A 26,014-nucleotide genomic window follows, 5' to 3' on the forward strand; every position below is an offset into this window, starting at 1 on the left:
TCTTGTGCTCAAATACTGAACCGTTTATTCGTGACAGTTTCCCAGGCAATTACAGAATATGGCTTTTTAGATCTTGTTGAAAGCAGCAACGTCGACGCTCTGCACCTGAAAAACAAAATAAAATGCAGATATGAGCACAGAGAGAAGGTACCAGCCACATATGATGGGGGGTGGGGTCACAATAGCACCTCAGAACAAATAACCACAAGCACCAGATGCTTTTTGTTTGGCTCTAACTGCCAGGTAAACTGTGGCTCTTCTAAAAGGCTGGGCAGCTCTACACCAAGGCATGTATTGAGAGAGACAGAATGAGAAACACACTTACGAGGTCCTCGAACTTGGTGATCTCCTCTTCCAGCATGTCTGTGCCGACCTTGTCGTCCTCCACCACGCACTGTATCTGCAACTTCTTGATGCCGTATCCTACTGGGACCAGCTTAGAGGAGCCCCACAAGAGACCTTCCGCCTGCACCGAGCGCACACACTCCTCCATCTTCACCATGTCCGTCTCGTCATCCCACTGATGAGGGGGGGGGGGGGGGGGGGAGGGGAGAAACCATAGTATAACAATTAGAGGCATCTGTGTTGGGAGTTAATTACTCTGTAGCATCATTTAAAAAAAAAGGGGGGGGATTCGTTTCTATAAACAAAAACATAAGTCAGATTGGATTACTTCCCAAGCGCAGAATGACTGACCAAATCTTTCCTTACAGACGCCGACTACCAAATAGTACAGCGGATATGTGAATGAAGTGTGCTGCCTTTAGCGATACAAGCATGAAATTTGGCACCCAGCTAGAGCATGTCCGAAGGAATATTTTTAGCTATAGGGCCACTGCAGATTTTTCCTGTGGCGGCAATGGCAGCCATTTTCCAAGCTGTCCACCATCCGTTCCTATTTTGCCCATAATCTGGTAGACTAGATCAAGTTGTGGGGTTGCAAACATGAATCGTATGTATGATTTAAACGTTATTTATATTTATAATGCTCACCAAGGATCATACAAGCTAATACAACCGATCTATGTAAGCGATAGTACCGTTGATGAAGGCTCTACCACGTGATAGATGATCGAGTCTTCATCGGGAGGGCTCTAAATCGGTATTAGAAAATCATTTACTTAATAGTGTTTTTCTTAAAAAAAAAAAAAATAATAAATTTTAAAAACTTAGGATTTACCTTCAATATAATATTTCGTCAGGTAACCTTCCACTGAGGAAAATAGTACTATACATAAGAAAATAGTACTATACATTACGTACTTACAATGGAAAAACACACATGTACAGAAGAATATAATATTTTAATAAATCAGATATTTTATTTATTGATTAATTTATTTTTGTCATGTTATTTTAGGGTTTAAGCTTTTTTATTGTAATTCATCTGGACACTTCCAGAGAAAGTAGTGTTTCTTTAGCAGACAGGAGGTTGGAGCACATTCTCCACCACAAAGGCAAACAGCAGTGCACTAGAGAGCTGCCTTGAGGCATTTGCACTGTCCTCTGCAGCCCTTCTTGCAATTGCAGCGCAGGAGTTCCCAACAAGCTTTCATAGCTTTTGGAAGAGTTGTCCAGCATATTTCCCAGCCACATTTGTCGTTCTTGTTCCACCCCCACTCACTTGGACGTGGAAGCCCAGGAGCCGCAATCATCTGGGCCCAGCAGGGACCAGCCTGGTACGCAGCCCTTTTCGTGTGCTGGATGAGTGCTGCCTTTGTCGGGGGAAGGCCATCAAGTGCTCAGGAGAGTGAAGAGCTGTTTGCGAATCTGGTTGACACACTCCCGGCTGCTGTTATGGTCATACAGTAAAACAACAAAAGCACTCCAGTGGTTTAAAACTAGTGTTCTATGGAGTCTGGTGTAGCACCCAAAGCACAGAATGCTGGTGTGACCTCGTCATAGGTTTTCCATGTGTCCCATGCAGTCTTCTTCCCCCTGCCTCCAAAGAATAACACTGTGTCACACCCAGTGAATGCATGGAACATTGGCAAAGAAACACATCGGTCAGGACACAGTGCCCTGGCAATTTGGTGAGCTCACCATTTGGCGTTCTTTCCAGTTCCAAAGACAACCCAAAACTCAGGGATGTCGAGGCGCTGGGCTGATGTCACTGCCAGAATTACCACAGCCATATCAACTGTGCGTACTGACACATTGGTGTGCCCTTGTTTCACGGCATCTTCCATGTGGAAGATGAGTCATGTATCTTCCTCTTCATGATTTCATGGAGCAAGACCTGACACATCTCGGGGCCCGAGTGCTAATGACTTGTTTGTTGGTGTCCATGGCTGCTGCACTGGTCGCCAGGAAGGAGGAGAACAGCTCCATCTTGTTGTCATAAATTCTGAGAAACTAATGCCAGTTTCGAGGAACTGCAATGGATGGCTCCATACGTCTCCGAACTCCCTTCCCTCTCTTGCTTCGTGTACCTGCTTTCAAACTCTCCGGGAAGTGCTCATCCCACACAACACCTACCCGGCTTGTTTGCTGCAGCTGGGATTCGATGTACGGCAGAAACACTTGTGTTGCATAATGATTGAATGTCTTGGTAAGGCCAGGTTGTAGCATGTTGACGATAGCATCAAGGATAATGACTTCAGTAGTGGGAATGGGAGCACTTGTGCAGGGACCAGATCTTCCAAGCAACCTACCAGGTCAGATTTCGTTCCAGTTCTCAGCTTGCCCATTTGTGATAACACGGGTGGACATGCCTGGTTTTCATTCTCAAAGAACTCATCAAGGTCTTGTGGCAGTCTGGCTCGCAGTGGTGACGTCACGGACCAGGAATTAGAAACCAAAACAATGGTTGGGCGGTTAAAGCGTATTTATTAATAAACAAAAATAAAAGATTTAAACAAAACACAAAACAAAAGGGCACGAGGGCCAAACGAATGAACAAACAAACAAGTAAGTGATGTGCTGGGAAATCCAGCACGTCTTAGCAATTGTTTTTCTAAATGTGGCTTTCTCTCTCCGCTCTCCCGTACTCTCCTCTACACTCTCAACCTAGAATGCAGAGAGCTGCAGGCTTATATACTCTGGCCGAGGGATTAACCAGTTGGTAATTATCTTATTATCCCTCGGCCAGAGTCTGCACGCGTTTGGTAAGGATGCATGACTGTCAGCTAGTTAAATAATCAGTAGCTGATCAGCCATGCATCCTCACGGGGTTTTTAAATATAATAACAAAAGACGCGGCGCTTTTACCCGCGCCGCAAACAAAAATACAAATAATAATAAATAGGGGCGGGACACTCCGCCACACATGCCCCCCCTTGTGCGCAGCACACATGGCCTTTTCGGCCACCTCCCCCCTTAGTCCCCAAAGTCCCGGTCAGCAGTCCCGGCGCAGGAACAGGGGCAGCAACGGGCCAAAGGTGGCGGCCACGGTGGGATGTCCTCCTCCCACCCAAACAGCCGTAGTGTTCCAATGGCCCGCGCACCGGCCAGCTCCTCTGGCCAAAAAATTTTTGGGGGTGGTCTCCACACCTGCCCCCCCTTCTTCATGGCCGACAGCTCCCCTCCGTGGGGCTCTGGCCACCCTTTCTCCTGCAGCGAAATTGCTGCGGGGGAAGCTGGTCTCCTGACCTCCCCCCCCTTCTTCATGGCTGACAGCTGCCCTTCACGGGGCTCCAGCCACAGTATTTCCTGCCGCGAAAGTGCGGCTGGGGGAGCTGGTCTCCTGACCTCCCCCCCCTTTTCCATGGCTGGCAGCTCCCCTTCGTGGGGCTCTGACCACATGATCTCCGGCCGCGAAAGTGCGGCTGGGGGAGCTGGTCTCCTGACCTCCCCCCCTTTCTTCATGGCCGGCAGCTCCCCTCCGTGGGGCTCCGACCACAGTGTAGTGACCCCAGGCGAAGCAGGATCCCTGGCGACCCCAGGCGAAGCAGGATCCCTGGCGACCCCAGGCGAAGCAGGATCCCTGGCGACCCCAGGCGAAGCAGGATCCCTGGCGACCCCAGGCGAAGCAGGATCCCTGGCGACCCCAGGCGAAGCAGGATCCCTGGCGACCCCAGGCGATGTGGAACAGGCAGCCTCAGGCGATGCGAGGCAGGCATCCCTGGGTGGTGCGAGGCAGGGCAGGAGCAGTCCTTCCCATGACGGTGGATGTGGAACCAGCAGGTATTCACCCTCTGCTGGTGGAGGTGGGAGGGGAAAGCAGTCCTCCCACAGCGGCTGAGACGGAACCAGCAGGTATTCACCCTCTGCTGGTGGAGCTGGGAGTGGCAAGCAGTCCTCCCACGGCGGCTGAGGCGGAACCAGCAGGTATTCATCCTCTGCTGGTGGAGGTGGGAGGGGCAAGCAGTCCTCCCACGACGGTTGAGGCAGAACCAGCAGGCATTCATCCTCTGCTGGTGGAGGTGGGAGGGGCAAGCAGTCCTCCCACGACGGTGGAGGCGGAACCAGCAGGCATTCACCCTCTGCTGGTGGAGGTGGGAGGGGCAAGCAGTCCTCCCACGACGGTGGATGTGGAACCAGCAGGCATTCACCCTCTGCTGGTGGAGGTGGCGGAGGCAGAGGCAGCTCTTGCTGCTCTGCTCCTGGTGATGGTGGAGACAGAAGCAGCTTCTGCTGCCCTGCTCCTGGTGGTGGTGGAGACAGAGGCAGCTCCTGCTGCTCTGCTCCTGGTGGTGGTGGAGGCAGAGGCGATGGGGCGGATGCTGGCCACTCAGAGGGAGGCTGTGGCGGTTCTGGCTCCCTCTGCTGTGGCGGCTGGGCTGGTGTGTGCCGTGCTCCCTTCAGCAGCATAAATAGAGGCTGCTGGGGAACATCAGCATCCTGCCCTTCTCCCCCCCAGAAAAATTCAGGGGGTTGAGCCTGTAACTCCTCCCCTTCTGGCTCTTGGGACTGCAGCTTGGGTCCTAAGGCTGTGGAAGCACAGACTTCCACCTCTTGGGCTATGGACGCACCGACTCCCCCCTCTTTGGGCTGTGGACGCACCGACTCCTCCCTCTTGGGCTGTGGACGCACCGACTCCTCCCTCTTGGGCTGTGGACGCACCGACTCCCCCCTCTTGGGCGTAGGACGTTCGGGCTCCTCCCACTCGGGCGTAGGACGTTCGGGCTCCTCCCACTCGGGCGTAGGACGTTCGGGCTCCTCCCACTCGGGCGTAGGACGTTCGGGCTCCTCCCACTCGGGCGTAGGACGTTCGGGCTCCTCCCACTCGGGCGTAGGACGTTCGGGCTCCTCCCACTCGGGCGTAGGACGTTCGGGCTCCTCCCACTCGGGCGTAGGACGTTCGGGCTCCTCCCACTCGGGCGTAGGACGTTCGGGCTCCTCCCCAGGCTGTGGAGGCGAAACCAGCAGGCATTCTCCCTCTGCTGGTGGAGACGGTAGCGATGGCTCCTCTCCCTCTGATGCTGGAGACGGTAGCGATGGCTCCTCTCCCTCTGATGCTGGAGACGGCAGCGATGGCTCCTCTCCCTCTGATGCTGGAGACGGTAGCGATGGCTCCTCTCCCTCTGATGCTGGAGACGGTAGCGATGGCTCCTCTCCCTCTGATGCTGGAGACGGCAGCGATGGCTCCTCTCCCTCTGGCGCTGGAGACGGCAGCGATGGCTCCTCTCCCTCTGGCGCTGGAGACGGCAGCGATGGCTCCTCTCCCTCTGGCGCTGGAGACGGCAGCGATGGCTCCTCTCCCTCTGGCGCTGGAGACGGCAGCGATGGCTCCTCTCCCTCTGGCGCTGGAGACGGCAGCGATGGCTCCTCTCCCTCTGGCGCTGGAGACGGCAGCGATGGCTCCTCTCCCTTTTGTGCTGGAGATGGCAGCAGCAGGGTCTCTCCCATATCCGCAGCCAGGTAGTTGAACACCATGGCTGCGATGTCTGGGAGGGAAGCTGGGTGGTGTTGCTGTTCCCAGGCCTCCCAGCGCTCCCCATCTCTTGCCCACAGGAGGTTGATCACTGCAGGGAGGGCTTCCTCATAATCCCTCCCCGGCTCCACCAGCCAGTCCCAGACTCCCTCAGAGGAGAGTGCATTCGTCCTCTTTGGAGGATGCAGGTCCTCCCTCACTGGACGCTCTGGCTCCTCTTTCTCCTGCCATGGAGGGGGTTGGTCTGGTGCCACGTGCCCAACCTCACCAACCGCGAAGCACCACTCCTCACCCTTCAGGCAGGTGAGGCAGATATCCAGTGTGGCAAGGTAAGGCTGATGTTGCTGCGCCTCCTGCTGCTGTTGTTGCTGCTGCTGCTGCTTTCTCCTCCGGCTACTTTTCCCCATTTTTAATTTGAAAAGAAAAACACGAACAAACAAAAAAAACGCACTTTTCAATCCTGGTCCGGCTGTTGGAGGCGTTGTTTGTCCCACGCAGGACACCATATGTGGCAGTCTGGCTCGCAGTGGTGACGTCACGGACCAGGAATTAGAAACCAAAACAATGGTTGGGCGGTTAAAGCGTATTTATTAATAAACAAAAATAAAAGATTTAAACAAAACACAAAACAAAAGGGCACGAGGGCCAAACGAATGAACAAACAAACAAGTAAGTGATGTGCTGGGAAATCCAGCACGTCTTAGCAATTGTTTTTCTAAATGTGGCTTTCTCTCTCCGCTCTCCCGTACTCTCCTCTACACTCTCAACCTAGAATGCAGAGAGCTGCAGGCTTATATACTCTGGCCGAGGGATTAACCAGTTGGTAATTATCTTATTATCCCTCGGCCAGAGTCTGCACGCGTTTGGTAAGGATGCATGACTGTCAGCTAGTTAAATAATCAGTAGCTGATCAGCCATGCATCCTCACGGGGTTTTTAAATATAATAACAAAAGACGCGGCGCTTTTACCCGCGCCGCAAACAAAAATACAAATAATAATAAATAGGGGCGGGACACTCCGCCACAGGTCTCCATCTCGTATCTGTGATGCAATGTACAGCCTGGAGAAGAGAGAACAGTCGTTCTTCAGGGTTGACAGCTGTAGCTGTGCTCTTCTGTTGGACTGGAGGCCGACTGAAGAGGGGGAGGTTGTTCCTCTTGATGGGATCAGCAATGGGCTTTGTTTGGTTGACAAGGCACTCTGATATAGGTGTCATACTGCTCTTGTCCAAGCTTCTTAATCTGGCGTACAGCGTCTATGACAGCTGGTTAGGCAAGTTCTCTGCTGTCCAGTACGAGGACATCATTACTGTCATCACCGAATGGATTCCCCATCTCTATGACACCTGTTAGCGATTTGACATAAAAAAAACACACTACACAACTCCAACAAAGGGAATATATATATTTGCCTGCTTTAAAGACTTTACTACAATCAGGAATAGGAGGGAAAATGTACACTGCTTTGCTACTCAGTGCAAGCATATTCAACAGGGAAAATCACAGCAAATGAAGCGTGTCAATCATACGCAATACTTTCCTATTGTTGAATTAATACCAGTATCTCCGCCCCATCAACCATTGTGTGTCGTCAGCTCAGCTGGTCAGAAACGACAAACTGAAAGTGGCAAAAGCTCACTAACAGGTTTCATGGTATTCCAATGAAGAACACCAGTGAAATACTGAAAGCTGAGTGATTTACTACAGTTATTTTGCGAGCCCCTGTCAGCAAGCCTACAGATAACCCAACACACCTCAACACAGAACCCAGGAGACAGACAGGAGGGTGGGAGGACAGAACAGGACGTACCGGCTTGACATCAAGCAGGATGGAGGACTTGGCAATGAGGACAGGCTTTTTTGCCTTCTTGGCTGCGTACTGCTGCAGTCTCTCCTCCCTGATCCGAGCTGCGTCAGCATCCTCCTCTTCATCGTCACTGCCAAACAGGTCGATGTCATCATCATCATCATCTTCCACCTCCTCCTTTTTCACCTCCACCTGCAAGGAATGACAAGTCAGTTCATAATGGCACCGAAAACACACAGCAGGGAATTCAAGCAGTTGTAATAATGCTTTCAGAAATCTTACCACTCACTACATAAGTCTCAAATGTGCAGTTTCAAAAGAAACATGATATCACAAGCATACATTTTTATTTTAAATACATGACATCTGGTTCAAGAAAGTTCTCAGTTTGCTTGCCTTGCAGGAAGTATACCGAACATCAAAAGAAACTTATCACTATTATAACACAAAGAACATACCTAAACCAGGGACGTTCTGAAACCCAGGACTCTGTAAAGCAGGCTTAGTGCGAGTGTGTCTGTCTGCATGTCTGACTCTCTATGTCTGACTCTCTCATTTCAATAACATACATAAACACGGGGAGTTCTGAAACCCTGCAGGACTGGGTGCAGCAAGGATGGTATGTTTCAAGCCCTGGGGATGTGGCTCAGATAGCGAGAGCCTACCTTGGTGCAGGGTGCTGCTGCTGCAAGGGTCGGTCTGCCCCCTGCTGGTGATTTCTCCAGCTGTGACACGCGAGTTTCCAGCTTCGAGATGGCCAGCCTTAGGTCTTCCACCACTGCAAGGAAAAAGATCATTTTGCACTGAAATGGCACTTCCATCTCTCCTGATATAAACAAAGTATGTTTGTTTAAATTAAGGCTGTAAAGGTTTAAATGGTAAACGGATATAAAAATGCTAAATGGCTGTAGAATTTTACTAAAACATTTAACGGAATGTAGATTGCTCAAGTTTCTTCATTTACAGGATCAGGATACATAGTAAAACAGTTTCAATTACCGTATGAGCAAATCAATGTCAAATTTGAAACATACTGAAAATATTACCAAAAATAATTACTTTTTCATGTTGATTTACATTGACAATGTGTCAGGATAGCTTAAACAGAAAACCGCCAACACAAAAGGCATAAAACGTTTAATCTTAAGCAGATATTTACAGCCAGCACTGCACACGGCAGGAGCCTACCAAAAGTACAGGGTGATTAGAAAGTAAGTTTACCACACTTACGTTCTAATCACCCTGTATATCAGCTGTATCAGCTGGGGCAGTGACTGTAAAACACCCACTGAATTTCTAAACATGCATCACAAAATCTGTCAAGCATATTTGCTAAACTTATGTTTCCGAGTGTGTGCTTTCCAAATCGAAACAATAAGAGCGTTTCCAATCCAGACCACGTTTTACAAACTGCGATCCAAACTTGGCTCAGCACTGCAGGTTTTACTATGAGCTTGATTAGCCCCAGCGTACAGGTACCAAGCTCAGATGGGTTTTACCAAACTAGTAAAACCAAGAATACATCAAACCGCTATGCAAAGAGAGTCCTGTTTCCATCCTTGTGGTCACGAGTTGCGATGTTCCAGAAACTCCTGTGGACATCCTTGCAAATGACTGGGGGAGATGCCAAGAGGCAAGGCCACACAAGTTACACTCCATATTAAAAATGAGTCATCTAACATAGTACCCATTCACAGAACAGTTACAAAACACAAGTGCACTCCAGTGTAACAGTAGCATGTGGTTTTCAAATGAGTTTTAAAAAAATCAGAGATTTAAATAGATGGCAGGGATTAAAATAAGATTGTTACTGCATAGCACTTCAATCCATTCCTGGTTTTACCAGGAGTTTAAGCTGTTATGATTGATAGAGATGTTTTTAATGCAGTTGGATGATCAGGCCAGGTTCAGTTTTTGCTCCAAGAACACAAAGTACTAGGACATAGGGACCTTTGAGTAAAACAGTATGTGTTGATTTAGACAGAAAAGGGACTATTCAAGTTTAAACTATTACCGCTGTACAGACTGCGGTTCTCCAGCTCCAGGCTGTTGATGCGGGACACCAGCTCGCTCTGTTCTCCAGCGGTACACCCAACGCTCTGCAAGACAAAACACTCGAGAGTTAGAAACTCATGCTAGCCCTGCTGCACCCAGTCCTAGGTTTCATAACTCCCCAAAATGAAGTCTGATGGAAATGATCAGGAGTCAACATGGAAATAAACTGAACTTGTGAAATACAGGGAGTGCTATTATGAGCACATCATCTGTTCTCATACCCAAGCACGGCTGAGGAAAGGGGAAGAGCATACAAAACAGCAGCTCCGCAGTGATGGAGACCACTTGCCTTGCCTTACAGGAAGTATGTTAATGCTTTAGTTCCAGGGGCTCACAAAATACTGTAATAAAATCACTCACCTTTAGAGTAATATTTATTTAAGCAGAGTACTTTATTGAAACATTAACTGTAAAAAGCACTGCAGGGCTTTTGCAACCTAAAATGTGAGAATTATTTTTTATTTTTTTTTGCTTTGGACTAGCAGCTGATCAAGTACAGCCAGAGCGGAGCTATCCAAGCTAAGGAAAAAATCAAATGAAACAGGCGTCAACCATACCCAACACTTTCCTATTGTTGACATCGGATGCCAGTATCTCTGCTCCACTCAATCATGGCGTGTCGTCAGCTCAGCTGGTCAGAAACAACTCCTGGTTCAATTTGTTATATAAAATTGAAAGGTTTCGTGGGGTTCCAGTGACGAACCCCAGTCAAATACGTTACTCTAAAAAGTCTATTACGGTACATTGTGAGTCTCCGAAAACAAAAAACGCTGAAAAGCCGCCTTGTGAAAAAAGCACAGAGAAAGGAAGCAGGGAGCAGATCCGGTAGGTGGCAGTGGGTCTCTTGGGTCAGCCTGGTGATCATCATGGTTTGCTCTTGGCTGCAAAAAGATCAGGCTTCCCCTAGCTTTAGAATGGCTTCCTGTACTTTCACCTCTGTCTCCAAGACTTCCTGAACCTGTCGTCTGGCATCTCTAAAACAGGAAACCCATTCACAGTAACTTTCACATTATTATTATTAAACTATATATTTCCTCAAACTCAGAATAAACAAAGAAATAACTGAATAGTGAGCTCTAATTATACTGTCTGCCAACTGTTTTGGGACCTCTTCCGAATATCAGGTAGGGCCATCGTTTACCCCGATCGCATCATTGACATGGCATAGACGCCACAAGGTGTTGAAAGTATACCAGAACATGCACCCGCCAGGGCAATGCCAAATCTTGTAGACCGGTCCTAATAAAAAGCGTCCAGACAGGATCTCCTTTCTTCAATGTAGGGCTAAAGCAACTAGACTGTATTACAGTCTACAGCTATCAATAGCCTCCCTGTGGGTGTGTGGTAGAACAACAACTTGAGCTCACTCAATACAAACTACAGCATGCGTTCTAAAAAAAACAACTGTATCAAAAGGTTCAAACAGTTTGGTACAAGTACTAACTACCTTGTGCCTGGAATCAGCTTCCTGCAAACTTCATAACTAGACTTTGAATCCCTCACTATCAATTATTTTAAATGATTCATTTAGGGATACTTTGGAGACTTCTTGTCATTGTCATGCTACAGGTGCGGTTTGTGTCCCTCATAATATCTCTGAACTGCTTAACTGCTGGTGGTGCTTTCTCTCCTTACTCATTTACCAGTTTTGTATGTTGTAACAAGTTCTGCTGCGGAGATGCAGACTGATCTGATCCGTCTGTGTGCCAGCGTAAGGCATGGAAACTGAGAACTTACTTTAACCTGTGTGGTTTTTTTTAATACATTGCGTTAATTCTAAATTCTGCTGCTGCTTCTGCAGAGTTGCTGATTGATCTAACCGAGAGTCCCTGGTAAATGAGGCTTCAGCCTTGATGGGTATTCTCCTGGTTTAATAGATAATGAAATGACATGAAAAACAGCATGCTAAAAAGGGAGAAAGGGCACTTACAGACCGAGCAGAGTGGCGGGGGCCCTTTGCAGAGACAGAGGGTGCTCCAGTGGGGTGTAAGGTGGTCTTCAGCTGGAAAGTGGATGGGGGTGAGGTGGATGGAGGTGAAAGAGTTGCTTAAAAGCCAATGACAGCAAAGAAAAGACAAGAGGCAGAACTAGGACAGGCAAACCACATGCAGATTGAAGTTTACACAAAAAAAAGGAGAGAGAGCGAGAGAGCGAGAGAGCGAGAGAGCGAGAGAGCGAGAGAGAGAGCGAGAGAGAAATCCCCCCCTTCCCCAAATAAACCAAATCACACCAGTCCACTGTTGCAAGAAGAAATGTATGGCTGAATCTTAAGAAAATCAAACAAAGCACTGCTCTTGTGCCTCCCCCTTGAATATTTTGATTTTTCACTCAAAGCAAAGCAAGCACTGTGCTATCATACCACATAGCACTGGGGTGCAAAATCATCAGCTCTACCAAGCAATCATTGAGCCTCCTAAAATCAACACACAAGTTCAAGTGACCATACACCAACATAATACTGATTCAACAGAACTAAATAAATAAATGACTTTCCGCCAAATCTGAAATCACAGTTTCCCCATCTCACAGCAGAGGATTAAAGCAAGCAGGCAACAAACAAACAAACAAAACACACACACACACACACACACACAGGTGATAAGCTTCTAAAAATTATCCTGGGAGCCGTAAATGGATGACAATGGTTTTAGTGGGACGGTAAATTGCACTCAAACTACAACCAGGCTACAAGTTGCTGTTTTTGAAAACTCACGAACTAAAATGACCCAAAATCTCTCACGTTTAGTCTTCCGTTAAAATAAAATGCAGGGAAGTCAATTTTCTAACAGGGTGTAGCAGTGGTGAATAAGCATTCACAAATAATGCTTAGAAAACAGTCACTCGGAACTGAAACCTCCCTTCATCTCCCCTGCAATGCCAACCCCACTTAATGGAGTTTTACGCTTGTGTTCTCCCTCTGTGCAGGATGCAAAGTTTATTGTTTGAATTTACTGAAACACGCTTTTTGAAGTGTAAAGACATTTTACAAAAATGTGGAGATTTATACTGGGTTACGACCCTGACTGAAGATGTCATTAGCAAAGGGGGCCGCTTGTACCAACGAGTTCAAACAGGTCATGTTTTACTAAACATTTTAAAACTAATAACAATAACAAACAATTACCGTAACGAACATTATCGTGGTATGTTGCTTAAAACATTACAATATATTCATAATAAAGTTGAGTTCTTATCTATAAACAGTAACACATTTAAAGCTTGGCGGTGTTTACATTATCGTCAGCATATTTTAAGTGCTTGAAAGCTGAAATTACTTTTTTTAAAACACGCTTTTCTTATACCAATACAGTACTGCGGAGCGGTAATCAGTTCGTTTGAAAACCAGACTTTAATCACTGACAATAGGTGCACAGGCGGTGATTCTGTGCACGCTCTGGGGCTCAAGCACCAATGGGGGAAAATAAAGTCCTGCATAGTGCAAATAAATCACCTGTTCTGTCAAATTATAGCGTGGATGCTTCACAAGCAGAACTGTTATTGCAGCGTTTAAAAATATAAAATTTATTTACACAAAGTCTCCCTGCTTTCTTGAAAAGATCTGCGGTTCCCTCGTTTTTCTTTTGTATTTGTTATGCTCTCATTAGCATCTAAACCTAGTAGATTCAGTGTTGTCATTTCTGGCAGATTCTACTGTACTTGCTGAAGCAGTTTTCACCCACTGCTAATTTAAAAAAAAAAAAAGCTACCTAGCTAACAATTTCATCCCGAGGGCTACAGTGAAAAGCGCAGTCTTTAAATTGGGACTTTAGTGAAGACCGCATGTGTACAGGAGTACGTTTATTATTGTAGATAGTAATTCATAGCAAGCCAGCATTTTTGTAAATAGCAACACATGTAATGTACAATAAAATAAACATTCTATGTGTCATTGGTGTCAATTTCAGGCGGAGCTTTGTGGTCGGCAAGGTGACACAGCTGAGAGAATGTTTTCCTCTGTCATCCCGTCTGGTGCTGTCACTGTCAGTTTCTCAGCAAAGTCCAACTTAGACACTTCACATCAGGACTAGCAAATTTCAAAAGGTACTAGTCCTTTGGACTAGTAGCACAATATTGTTATTTTCTAACCCTGGGAATGTATATGTATGCGTGTACGCCATGTGCATGTACGTGTTAGGCTAAGCATGCACCAATATAAAATAGCGTTAGCAATCAAACATGGATTTGAGGCTCAAATCTGATTGTAAAAAAGATATTCTGAAAGTCAATAAATACATTTTTGTGGGCATTTTAAAAAAGGGGGTCAATGATAAAACATTCTAGTTTAAAATTTAGGTTTTAAAACGATAGGTGCGTATGTATGCACTGAACACGTGTGTACGATTGAGAAAGTGCGCACACAAATGGTTTCATGATGGTGGATAGGGGAGGCGTGACAAGCACAGGGTGGCCCATTGTTTTGTATCCATGGGGAATACTTTTTCCTTGGTTTGCATTTAAACAGCAGGAGCCGTTTCAGGTCAAAATGGGTAGGCAGGGGATCCAGTCCAGTACAGGTTTTTAATCCTACCAAGGCCTACTTGTATGATGCATACCAAGTTCAAATGATCACTTAAATGACGGAGCTCTTTAAAAAGTTCATACTAACTATAACATACACACTTATACTTTGGTGAACTACAGCAACCTATGTTGTGGTCTTCTATCACAATACCATCGACACACTCCTCTATTCCAATACGATACATCAAAGCACAATGAATAGTTACACTCCCAGGTAATTAACTTCTGAACTGTCTGGCACAAAAACCCAGCTGGAACGCAGTGCTGCACAAACAGATTATTCGGATCGAGCTCTCCACAGAGCTCAGAGAGACAAGTGAAGAAACAGCTGCTTGGATTGTGCGGATTGCTGTTCTAAGCAAATCAGCAAGCACCACATACAAGAAGCTGTTCCTTCACTTTGAATGGTAAAATTAGCCCGATCAATCCCAATAAAATCGGTTCCTGCAGCTCTACTGGAAGGGATTAGGAGTGCTAGAATTGTGAGGTGCAGCTTCATGGGCTCCCTGCTTGCGTGTGTATCGTGGAGTATGGGCAGTTGATGTCCACGGCGCAGTGCATGTGTGCGAGGAGTGTCAGTGGGTCACGCTGCATGCACACAGATGTGAGAATGAGAGGGAGGGGTGTGAATGACAACGACAGATGGGGGAGATCCTGCTAGGGTGAGAGAGCGCAGTACTCACTCCGGCTAGCGATTTCTGGATATTCTCCCTGGCTCTGGCAATGTCTTGCAGGATTGTATTTGCGCCGTTCTCCTGCGGGGGGTGAGGGGGAGGGAAGAGGGGCAGAAAGAAGCAAGTCAAGCACAACCAGGCAAACGACTCTGCAGAAGAAACCATTCACACTACTGCTGCAGAGCCCCTACCAGGGCCTGCACAGAGACTCCATCCACTCCACTGCAGGGCCAACAATCCCAGGCCCTGCTCTACCCAATACAACAACACAACAAACATGTATTAACCCTGGCAAAGAGACACAGAGAGTTTCCAAATCAGGATGTCCAGTGGCCAAGTTCCTCAGCTGCTAGAAACTTGAACTTCACACACAATTAAATATCACACTCCTTCAACCCAGACTCTTTCCAGCTGCAGGACGGTATTTTAAATATATGGTCAAAAACAACAAATGAATAAATAGCAACAGAATTAAAAAGCCAACAAACAACCTTTTGTAAAAAAACAATGGTTTATCTACGGCATTAAGAGCTTTGCTCATTTAAAAAACAAAACAAAAAAACACAACAGCACAAAAGGCAACGGTCAAGTTTTAGTTCTGCATAAAACTACAGTTCTGATAATCACAAAAACATGTATTAATTCTCAGTTGGGCTGGCATTTTGACAGTAAACTTTGCATGCGCTGTACCAAATAGTCACAGGGATGCGTTGATTTTGCATCGCTTTAAATTCAGCAGCTGATCACACCAATTACATAAAGCATGCGCACACAATACAGTTCTGAAGGGCCGTGTCAGCTAGATCATGGTGATAACAATGGCATGGCTAATGACTGATTGTTTAAATATTACAATGCGCTACAGCATCAGTCAAAACTATGATGTGCTGGTGCCAGGCGGATGCCTGTTGTCTCATCATGCATGCATAGTACAGCAGTGGAGCCAATCCATAAGACAGGGAGGAAATGGGTCTCCTATAGAGCCCAGCCACCATACAGGAGAGAGACAAAGCAGAGAGACTTCAGAACACACAGGAGACAGAGACCCCAGTCATTGTGATTTTACATTTGAACAACTGTATTCATTTCACAGGAAATCAAGCTCATTTAAAATAAATGAAAGTAAAATACAATTACAAAAGCGGAACATATGTGCAAAGCAATGTTTATGTAAGATTCCTCATGGCACCAGCGGTTCACATGCCAAAACACCACCCAGATTGCTACATATAATAGATTAAAAATATCTGACAATCAACCAAGCTGGCCAGACGCTGGCAGCACGTACATAGCACAGCAGGTACATCTGCTTCCCCTTCGGCAAAACAGGCAAAATTAGAAAAAAATAATGAAATAAAAGAAATGAAAGGTGAAGCAAAACAGACTTGCCATTAAAAGTTACCTGAAGTATACTGCAGTTGGTACAGGTGGCACAGTTGTTTGTTGTACCTCATCATAGAATACCAAGCATTAAGGGTGCGTCAGTGGAATTGCACTGCTACAGAGTTGATTGGTTTACGTATACTGATGTATTTATTCATTTTATAATTGTCACCGTTTCTTTTCATTTTGCACCGCAGCCTAAATGTGGATGAGTACAACAGTAAATATGGAAAGGACTTAATAAATAGATCAGACTGTATAAACACTACAGCTGACCTCCATCTTTGACAATGATTAAGTTTAGAAAAGTTTTAACTAGGGATGCAATAGGGAGTTTAAATGTTTTCCTAGTGAAAAATACGCATGTCAGAATAAGTCAGCTGTAGTGTTTATACAGCAGGATGTGTGCAGTTTAAGGTTATTGAACTCTGTCTCGCACACTTTAATGTTGCAGTGCATCATAAAAATAAGGTGTACAGGACTTCTCACGATGGCTTTCACAGATATTTCCCCAATATGTTTAACATTATACATTTAGGAAGCTAAACGCAATCTACCACCGCTGGTTTAAACTCTGAACTAGGAGTATCCATCCTCTCCCCGGTGTCCTGTGGCATACCTGTGCAGTCTGTGTGCGGCCTGCAGGGGTGGAGGAGACGGGTCCGTTCATCTGCTCGTAGTACCGTCTCTCGGCATCGTCGTACCGGTACTTGTCGAACCAGATGTTCTCCTCAGCCAGGTGTTCTGCGCTCATGGTGCTGCCCGGGTTCAAGAGGAGAGCACAGTTAGCAGCATTCTGCAGTTCAACACACATCTCCCAGGACAACACTCCTTTAAGGTGTAGTCTCTCAGGCACATTGTGCCCAGATTCATCATATTTATTGGAGTTTTTACAGTCCAACAATTTATTTGGCGAGCAATGCATCCGATTAATTAAAATATCGACAAGCTAAAACGTGTCACTGCTAGCCAAGTCCACCAATCAGAACAAACTGGCAAGTGATGTTCCTACAAAAGAAATTGGAGGAGTCTGAGCCTGTTCAGAGTTAGTCAATGAGACAGAATGAATTTGGAAGGTCTGTTTTCACATGCCAAGTTGCTTTGAAGAAAGACACCTTTAAAGCTAAGGGGACCCTGGAACAACAAAGCAGTGTATTCTAAACCACAAAGCCACTCGCCAAAAGCACCAGATTCCAAGACATTTCAATGCATCTTATTTGAAGTCGTCTCGTGCTACATTAACTACCATATTGTGCTCTTCTCTTAATTAAAATACAATTGATAATAAAGTTAACAGGTACAGAGGACCCTGTCTCTCATGGTATAAAGAGCATCTTTTAAATGTCACACTTTGCCCACCCAAAGTATTAACCAAGGACCACCGTCCTTTATGCCAGCAGACCCTGGAACAGTAAGAAGTGCTCTGCTCTAATCTCAGACGAATCCCCTAGCATTTAATGGAACTCAGGTTGTACAGTTCTAGTGCGTCACTAGTTATGCTGTCAAATAAAAAGCAGAGGTTCATCGTTTTGGGCTCAGATCAGCCAAGGGTCCCCAACCAAACAGCAGCTGTCCTCTATGGTGGCAGCTCTGTCCTCTAAGCAGCAGAAACGGAGATCTTGCCTGCTTTACAGGTACTAAAAGACTTCAAAAGGTCTAACAGCAAGCTAAACAATCTCAACATTTTCATTTTCCAAAACCCTACAAAAGGGGAAATACAAATTTAAACTTTTTTTTAGTTCTATTCAAATAAAATTCTATTAAAATATTCTATATATACCTATCAGAATGCCCAAATTGCCTCTCTCTGGTGTTCTGGCTACAGGTCACAGCTATGCTATACCGTGCTCACTTAACAGTAACAGTAAACTGTAGCAGCACTATTTTACTTTACAAGGAAAGGCCATTCACCAAGTCAGATAGTGAAACAGAGTGCTGAATTACACTGTTAAATATAATCTGAATGGGTTTTGCTTCAGTGCAGACAAACAATTTAAAATAACCTACTCTTCCCCCACCCCTACCCAACGTTCATTGTTCTGTTTTATTCCAAAAGCCAACTCAGCATAGACAGAAAAAACTCCAGCACATCAGATTAGAGCAGCCTGACTCAACCATTTGTTTTATATCTGCTGCTTTCCCCTCTAGATGCTGGAGCACCAGGGCTTGAAACCAGGGCTCTGCTGCACCCAGTCCTGGGTTTCAGAGCTCCCCTTGTTTAGGTATACTACTACCGAAATTAAATGACCAGGTAGATGCCAGGAGTATGAACAATCAGGCATGAAAAAGTCTAAACAGGGACCTGATTGCTCAAACTCCTGGCACCTCATCATTGAAGTATACTCTACTTAGGCTAGTTCTGAAACCCAGGACTGAGCGCAGGACAACTGGGGGAGGAGTCCACATAATTAAGTGAATCAATACTCATTCGACATTGAGAAAGATTGAACTATTCAAGTTGTATGATGCAACTGAAAGGTTCAATTGGAGTACATTATGAATGTTAGTTTTATGGTAATTTATCAGTATTGCCAAATGTGTCATTAATTAGTAATTATAATAAGAATACCAAAAAGATAAAAGGGGAGGAGGTAGACAGTACTGGGGATCTGACAGCCAGCAACTCAACACAGGTAACTCAGTATTTGATCAGAAGATGCAGTAATCACATAGCTGACAGCTCTTCAGACGCACAGAGCTAACCTCGCTTCTTTAAAAAGTGATTGTAGTGAACACAATCATTTCATAAATCTTACCTGTTGTGCACTTTGATTCATTAAACGGGTCTCAAATGTGCAGTTTTGAAAGAAGCATGTGTTCTATATTGTATATTAATCTACAAACATAGATTTTTATTTTTAGCACATTGATGCCTGGGGTTTTGGACTTGATCATTTCATTCTGTCCTTGGTACATTCAATTTCCCTGCATGGAAGAACAGCAGATTGGAGTAAAAAAAAAAAAAAAAAAAATGGTATTTTCATTCAACTACTGGGGTCGTCAGGAGATCTGTGCTATAGACTACTCATGTAGCAATTAAAGCACCAAGAGTGAACGAATTTAAAAATGATCTTGAACAGAAAACTGTGCCATTCAAATAATGTGCAGGTTATAATATCAGGTGCCCGTCTCCAAGTACTACATGTTGCGGCTAAACGGCCAGGAGGGCGGAACCCACTATTCATTTATTCTTCATAACAGCAGTGTGGGCACTTGTCTAGAAAACTGAGCAGTACCAGACTGCTACATTTACCATATATGGCTATATAGGAGCATTTTAAATGAATTTCCACATGCAAACACCTTTAGTGATAATGCGATTTATTAACAGCTATTACTTAAACGTACATATGAGTGCCTTAACCAAGATAGATAAATCAGGATTTAATTATGCGTACAAGCAAATCAAGTCATTTATTTTGCTCACAAATAATAGAGACAGGTGACCAAGCAAGCGCAAGACTGTCTTAAAAGGAAGGCATGTAAACCAAGATTTATTTAACTGAGTGCAATACCAAGTATGTTTTAAAACGAAAAGAGGTTTGCCAAAACATAGGTTTCTTTCAAAACTACACATCTGAGACCAACGTAGTGCATGGGTGTGCATAGCATAGGAAACTAATACAATTATGGTGTTAGATACAACCTTAGGAGTGCAAAAGGATTGAAGGAACAGAAACTATCCTACTTTGCTTGCTGCCTGGGTGCCGGAGCAGCCAGCCCTGGCATTGAGGCCCCCACAGTCGGTCTAGCGCTGGACCTGCTGGCTTGATCAGAGGCTGCTTCGTAGTACCTCTTCTCCGCTGCGTCAAACAGGGGCTTGTTAAACCACACACGTTCGCTGTCCTGATGCAGGAAGAACCGAACGGATGCCTTGGAAAGGTGGCCTTGGACAGAGAGAGGGACAGATATCACATTACTCTCTGCTTCTTTAGCCTTTAGAACGAGCCGTCCGTCGTCCTCCTCTTCCATGGTCCCTTGTGAAACGCTGCCATTACTGTCAGCCACCGTCGCAGAGAAGCCAAACCCGTTATTACTCTCAGACCCCGATGTACGGTTGCATGCTCCGGCCTCCTTGCTGGCCTTCTTGTTCCTCCTGTTCTTTCTCCCCTTCTGCATGGAGGCTGCGGGGGAAAAGCCATCGCAGAGGCGCTCATAGTAACTCTTCTCAGCCTGATCGTAGATTGGTTTCTCCAGCCACACCCCGGAGACTAGCTGTCGTAAGCAGCTAGGGACCTGGGGCTTCCCGTTGATGGACTGGGTGGAGGGAGCGGGTAAAACCGGAACGGTATGGTTCGAGTGATCCAGGAGGGAAAGGCCCGGGGTGGCAGGCGTTGGGGTAGCGGTCAGGTAACCCTCGTCATCCGGGGTTTGCATGGCAGCAGTAGTTGAACCAGCTGTGAGGGGCACAATAGCCAGAGAGGTCGGGGTGGAGTAAGGAAGCAATCTTTCCATGAAACTGCGCTCCGCATCATCAAAGGCAGGCTTGTTGAGCCAGACGCAGTCCACTACATGGTGGCAGGCGACCACATCCCTGTTTTTGCAATGTGCCACGTTACAGTTTGCCTGGAGCTTAGGCTCCGGGGCCTTTGGAAGAGCAAAGTGGGACCGATAATCTGCCAGCTTCTTCTGATAAGCGCACTCCGCTTCCTCAAAACGGGATTTCTCAAACCAGACGGTTTCAGACATCATTCCAGCCAATGCCTGGCCTAGCCTGGCCTGCTGGCTCTTGATTTTGGGCGATCGTTTGCGTCTTCTTTGCTTCTTCTTGGTCGGCTCTCCGTTGAGGCTTTCTGGGGAAGACGCCTGGACCTCCCCACCACTGCCTGTGGTGAAGCTCTCCTCCCGCTTCTCGACATTAGTTTTCTCTCCCCCCTCCAGGGCAGCAGACGTGGCACATTCCTCGTGGTAGAGCCTCTCTGCCTCGTCGTACTTGGGCTTGTCTATCCATACAGTCTTCAGCAGGTAGGGATGCGGCTGCATGTTCATCTTGTTCCAAAGCGCAGCATTAAGAGGAGACAAGCACAGTGACATGGACTGGCTGCAGTAGCATTAGTATTACAATTCATTTTACTAGACATGCAGAGGAAAACACTGTAGATTTGATCCAGAAGTCTGGGCTCTCTTACCATCAAGAAAGAATCAATTAAGGGCAATTTGTTCCATCATAATTGAAGTCGTGAGTTTCTAGGCTGCGCAATATGCTTTCTACAGGGAATTATGCTCAGGACTGAAATGTGAAAAAGGTAGTTAACATTATCCGACAACTTTTCCCACATAATAAAAGGTTAGCACAATAGAGAGCGAGAGAGTGAGAGTGCATTGTACTTGCTGCACAACATTATATAGCTTTCCTAAAATTAGGGCTTAAGAACCACAAGATGTTACATTTGTTTCCAGGCAATATGAATGAATAAAAAATAAAAAAACACATCAAGTACATTTAGAATGTTGTCCTAAAACCCCACTTCTGGATCAAACCCAATACACCATTTCCAACAGGGAAGATGAATAAGAATGCTTTTTGCAACAAAACTGAGTATACGGAAATAAAACACTATAACACAGCCATTAAAGTAATGAACCTTTTTTTGCTTACCAGTGACAAAGAGAACATATGACACCCCAAAGCCAGACATGACAGTACATGTCTGTCTGTGTATATGGCCAAAACCTTGCGTCACCCTATAATAGTCTCAGTTTGATTCATAAATGTATGTGGTAGTCTGGCACTAGGGTATGATACACTTAGCATTACATTAACTCCTAAAACCAGATTAAACCTACTATTAATTAATATCTGGTGCTACTCAAGGTTTGTGAAAACAACCATTACTTTTTGTTTTGTTGTTATAAGTATTATTAGCATTTTTAGGGTTATTGATATTGAGGAAAAAGTGGTACAAAACTACCACCGCTTTCCTCCATATATAAGCCTGGCCACTGAAAGAGAAAAGATTCAATCCCACAGAAACAGAAAAGCAAATGAACGGAAACACACAATTCAACAGAAATCGTGATGACAATTAATGTGACAAAAAAAGCAAACTATAACAAATTAAATAGAAAATGCACAAAACATTAAATAAATGTACACTAAACAAACAATATATACAGGGCATGCCTAAAGCCAATTGAGTTAACATCCACACACAGTGGCTTCTCTGGCCGATGAAGAGTGCTGAATTTTGGTACTGGCATAGAACAGGCCATGGAAACAAGAAGTATCCACTGATGATGCCAATACCACATGGCCAAATACTACAGCTGCGTGCACACAGGGGTGTGCATGCAGCTCTAGTATTATATTTGAGAAAGTTGTTCTATTTGAGAATGCAATTCTTGAATTGTGTGAACATGCTTTGTAATATATTGGTTTCTGATGCATGCTGAGCTCTCCACAGAAATCAGGCGAGGGTCACTGGTGTTGATTGGGCTCATTGACCATTCCAGGTTTAACAAGTGAAGAAACAGCTGCCTGGATTTGTCTGGATTGCTTTTCTCCACAGAGAGAAAGAAAAGCAGCAATCAACAGAAATCCAAGCAGCGGTTTCTTCACTTATTTCACTTTGAATGACAAATTAGCTCAAACAACACCAGTGACCTTCACCTGATTGCAAGCACCCCATTTCTGTTGGGAGCTCTATCCAAATCGGTTCATGCAGCACTATGAAATACAATCAGAGTGATACTATGCTGAATGGATGAGCGAGAGGTATCAAACGCAGAGCTTTATAGCTACTCATAATGATATGCATTACGGTTGTTAAGAGCTCAGAGATTAAATGTTTAGAATGTTCCGTTATCAAAGAGATGCATGTCAAAATGGAAGTCAGCTGTGGTGTTAAATACAGTAGAGATGTGTGCAAAGTGTTTTATTTAACATTTTTCTATGTACACATCAGTGTTATGCACATGTAGCCTTGCACATAATGTCTCAGTGCATCACAGTAACAGCACCCTGGTGGAGTTGCTTCTCGTGGTGGTGGCCTTTTCTGATTGGTTACAAACATTCCCCAATATGTTAAACTTGCAACATTTAAAGTGTTTGTCTAATACAAACATTTAGGAAGATAAACAGAATCCAACATCCTTGACATACACGTTTTATTGCATCACTGTGTTCTCCTTGGCACTCTACATCGGCTAGATAACCGGCCACAGCATGTCCAGATAAATCCAAAGCCAAGAGACTTCATGCAAGCCCTGTGTACTGCGCAAGGCATGCTGCACCCACTCTTCATGTTCTTCAAATCCCATGCATGGCACGGAGCAAAAGCTAAGGCAATAACCTGGCCTACTGGGCCAATTCCTAGAGTACTTAACTCCAGTCTGTAAGTCTTCGATTTAACATCCAACTACAGACTGGCACTGGGAATCATGAGGATTGGCATGGAGAAGCTCAGTAAAACCCCACTGCTTGTACAGCTCAAATACCGGAGGCAGGCTGGTGTTGAAATGCAGAACAGCAGCACTGCTGCAGTGTGGACACAGGATGGGCTTGGCAATGCAGTGCTCCCCCCTTCATAACACTGCAGGTGGGAGCCATAGTTATGCCTTCTAATGAGAATGAAAGTCCTAGTGAAATGGCATTATGGGGTAAATGGGAGCCACGAGCATGCCGCCTCATAACATACAAAGTATAAAAGGGCTGCCTTCTAAAAAGGGGAGCACTATTTTCTGTAGTTATTTTTAAGTTATGGTGGGCTATACATATAGCAACTTAAAGCTACTGCCACCTGTTAAACTGAGCAGTTACAGAACCTGCATCAAGGAGACCCAAGGATATAATACTTACCTTTTCACCTCCTTTGGAAGCATTGAAAGGGGAAAAGAGAAACAGTGAAGAGGTGAATACAAAAAGAAAACGAAGACCTTCACCTGACTGCAAGCACTCAATCTGAATAATCGGGCCATGCAGCACTGTTATAATACCATCATGGAGTGGTGCGATTTATGATTTATCAAAGCCCCCTCCTCATTCACAGTCTGGACAGTTTTTATTAAAGTTGCACAGAAAATAGTCAATAGCAGCTTTCCCACGAATGGCAAAATGTAAAAACAGGAAAACAGAAATAAATCAATTACTGCGTTAAATTCGTCACAATGAATAGGTGAATTACGCGCGGTATTGAGCACTACTGTTAACCGACACAGGTCAAACCCCAATTCTTGAGTGATCGTGGCAGCCTAAACCGCTTTTTTAATTAAATGTGGGGTCCGTCCGTTGCTAGAAGCCCTACACTACAATACGGTACATCAAAGCACAATCTGAGAATACTGCAGTCAGACCATGGCAGATGCAGCTGCTTGTTACAATAATGCAGCGTATCATGACGCGGCCAAAATAATGCAGGAAACTGATCTATAGTATAGCCAAGGAGAACCAGGAGCCAAAGTACTCAATCACTAGACATAGCTAATGAAGAAGAAAAATAACCGATAACTTGCTATTTTAAATATTAGCTACAACGTTTCGATTTCTGCCTTCTTCAGACGTATCTATGCCTCGCTATTGTTACCATGTAATCTAAACACAGCAGTATAAATGGAGGCAACGTGCGTAAAGAAATATACAGTGGCCCGGGACTTTTGCGACACTCCCTTGCTTACGGCTCTGACACTCACCTTTATAAAAGCACACTTCAAGAACCACACATTAAAAATTCTTATAAGCCATACCCAGCGTGGCATTATAAACACCAACCAACGCTTTTCACAATGCTAGACTTATTATTTTTACTAATTATTTATTTAATGGCAGTGTCCTCTTACGTTCCTAACCGGACTACTCCTTACAGACGACCCCTGGCTCCACGCACACCGCGTGAAGATATGACAGGCCAGTTTCGACAGCGGCAATGGCAAAATAAAAATAAAAACATAGAAAACTAAGTTGCCGACCCAACGATAACCATAACCACCCCTACAGCTAGGCCGGTTCTCCCCGCACCTCCGGCACCCTAGTCCCATTTCGCTGTACTCACACTTAGCTGTTTTTCTGGGTTTTCTGTGCAGAGAATAAAGTGGTATAACTCGCCGACTGCTAGCTGAAGAGGAAAGGGAAGAAATAGGGCCAACCAAATCACCTCATTCACGCATGGGGAAGCCAACAACTTACAAAAATAATATTTCCCCGTATTTCTCAGAATTTACCACCAAAGGCAATATATCTTATTAGCATCAAATTAGTTATCTCGTTTCAAATGCATAGAGCCACGTATTTTGTTTAAAGGTATGATTATCTCTCCCCCTCCCGAGGTTGTTGGTACGTTCCGTGCCGATGACAGCACAGCGTGCAGCCTCACTATTTAAAGGTGTACACGCCATGTATCAACCATTGCGTCAGGTGTTCATTTGTAAATAAATTATATACAGGATATAGAATATAGAAAATATATGGTTAGACAAACTTGATGTTATTGTGTTTCTATCCGGAACAAAACATCTGTAATTGTTTTTTGATCGTGTCTGCCTGTCTTTCTGTCTGTCAAACACTGTACACGTCTTGATATTGCGCTATTTCATCCACCAAACCTTTATCATACACGCCTAGAACAAAACAAAGGTTTTGGCGGATGGGTCACCTCATCCGCCAACACAGCCTCATGTTTCACTCCTACGCTGATGACACCCAGCTCTACTTAAAACTCGATCCTGGTAGCACCTCTGCCATGGTCTGGCTCTCGGCTTGCATTCAAGACATCGAGCCTGGATGTCTGCCAGTTTTCTTCAGCTGAACACTAGCAAATCTGAAAT

General features: G+C 45.2%; 2 protein-coding genes across 6 annotated transcripts; both read right to left on the bottom strand.

Annotated features, from left to right (window-relative positions):
• On the bottom strand, nt 1-25,400 carry LOC117400135 (elongation factor 1-delta). Of its 5 annotated transcripts, XM_059023038.1 has the most exons (10): nt 25,243-25,334; nt 19,944-20,142; nt 16,875-17,013; nt 14,882-14,953; nt 11,608-11,679; nt 9,637-9,721; nt 8,288-8,400; nt 7,626-7,814; nt 326-520; nt 1-105 (listed from the first exon to the last, which is right to left on the bottom strand). In XM_059023038.1, the coding sequence occupies exons 2-10, from the start codon at nt 19,982-19,984 to the stop codon at nt 67-69; spliced, it is 945 nt and encodes a 314-aa protein (XP_058879021.1). In that variant the 5' UTR covers nt 19,985-20,142; nt 25,243-25,334; the 3' UTR covers nt 1-66. The 5 variants fall into 5 exon arrangements, with proteins under 5 accessions (XP_058879021.1, XP_033855479.1, XP_058879022.1 ...); XM_033999588.3 differs by lacking the exon at nt 19,944-20,142 and having other exon boundaries at nt 25,243-25,400; XM_059023039.1 differs by lacking the exon at nt 14,882-14,953.
• LOC131737020 (uncharacterized) lies at nt 20,028-25,226 on the bottom strand. Its single transcript, XM_059023441.1, has 3 exons — nt 24,054-25,226; nt 20,118-21,244; nt 20,028-20,058 (listed from the first exon to the last, which is right to left on the bottom strand). The coding sequence occupies exons 2-3, from the start codon at nt 21,242-21,244 to the stop codon at nt 20,028-20,030; spliced, it is 1,158 nt and encodes a 385-aa protein (XP_058879424.1). The 5' UTR covers nt 24,054-25,226.
• Nucleotides 25,401-26,014: the final 614 nt, after the last annotated feature.

The sequence above is a fragment of the Acipenser ruthenus genome, chromosome 4, assembly GCF_902713425.1.
Source record: "Acipenser ruthenus chromosome 4, fAciRut3.2 maternal haplotype, whole genome shotgun sequence".
Lineage (NCBI taxonomy): Eukaryota > Metazoa > Chordata > Actinopteri > Acipenseriformes > Acipenseridae > Acipenser > Acipenser ruthenus.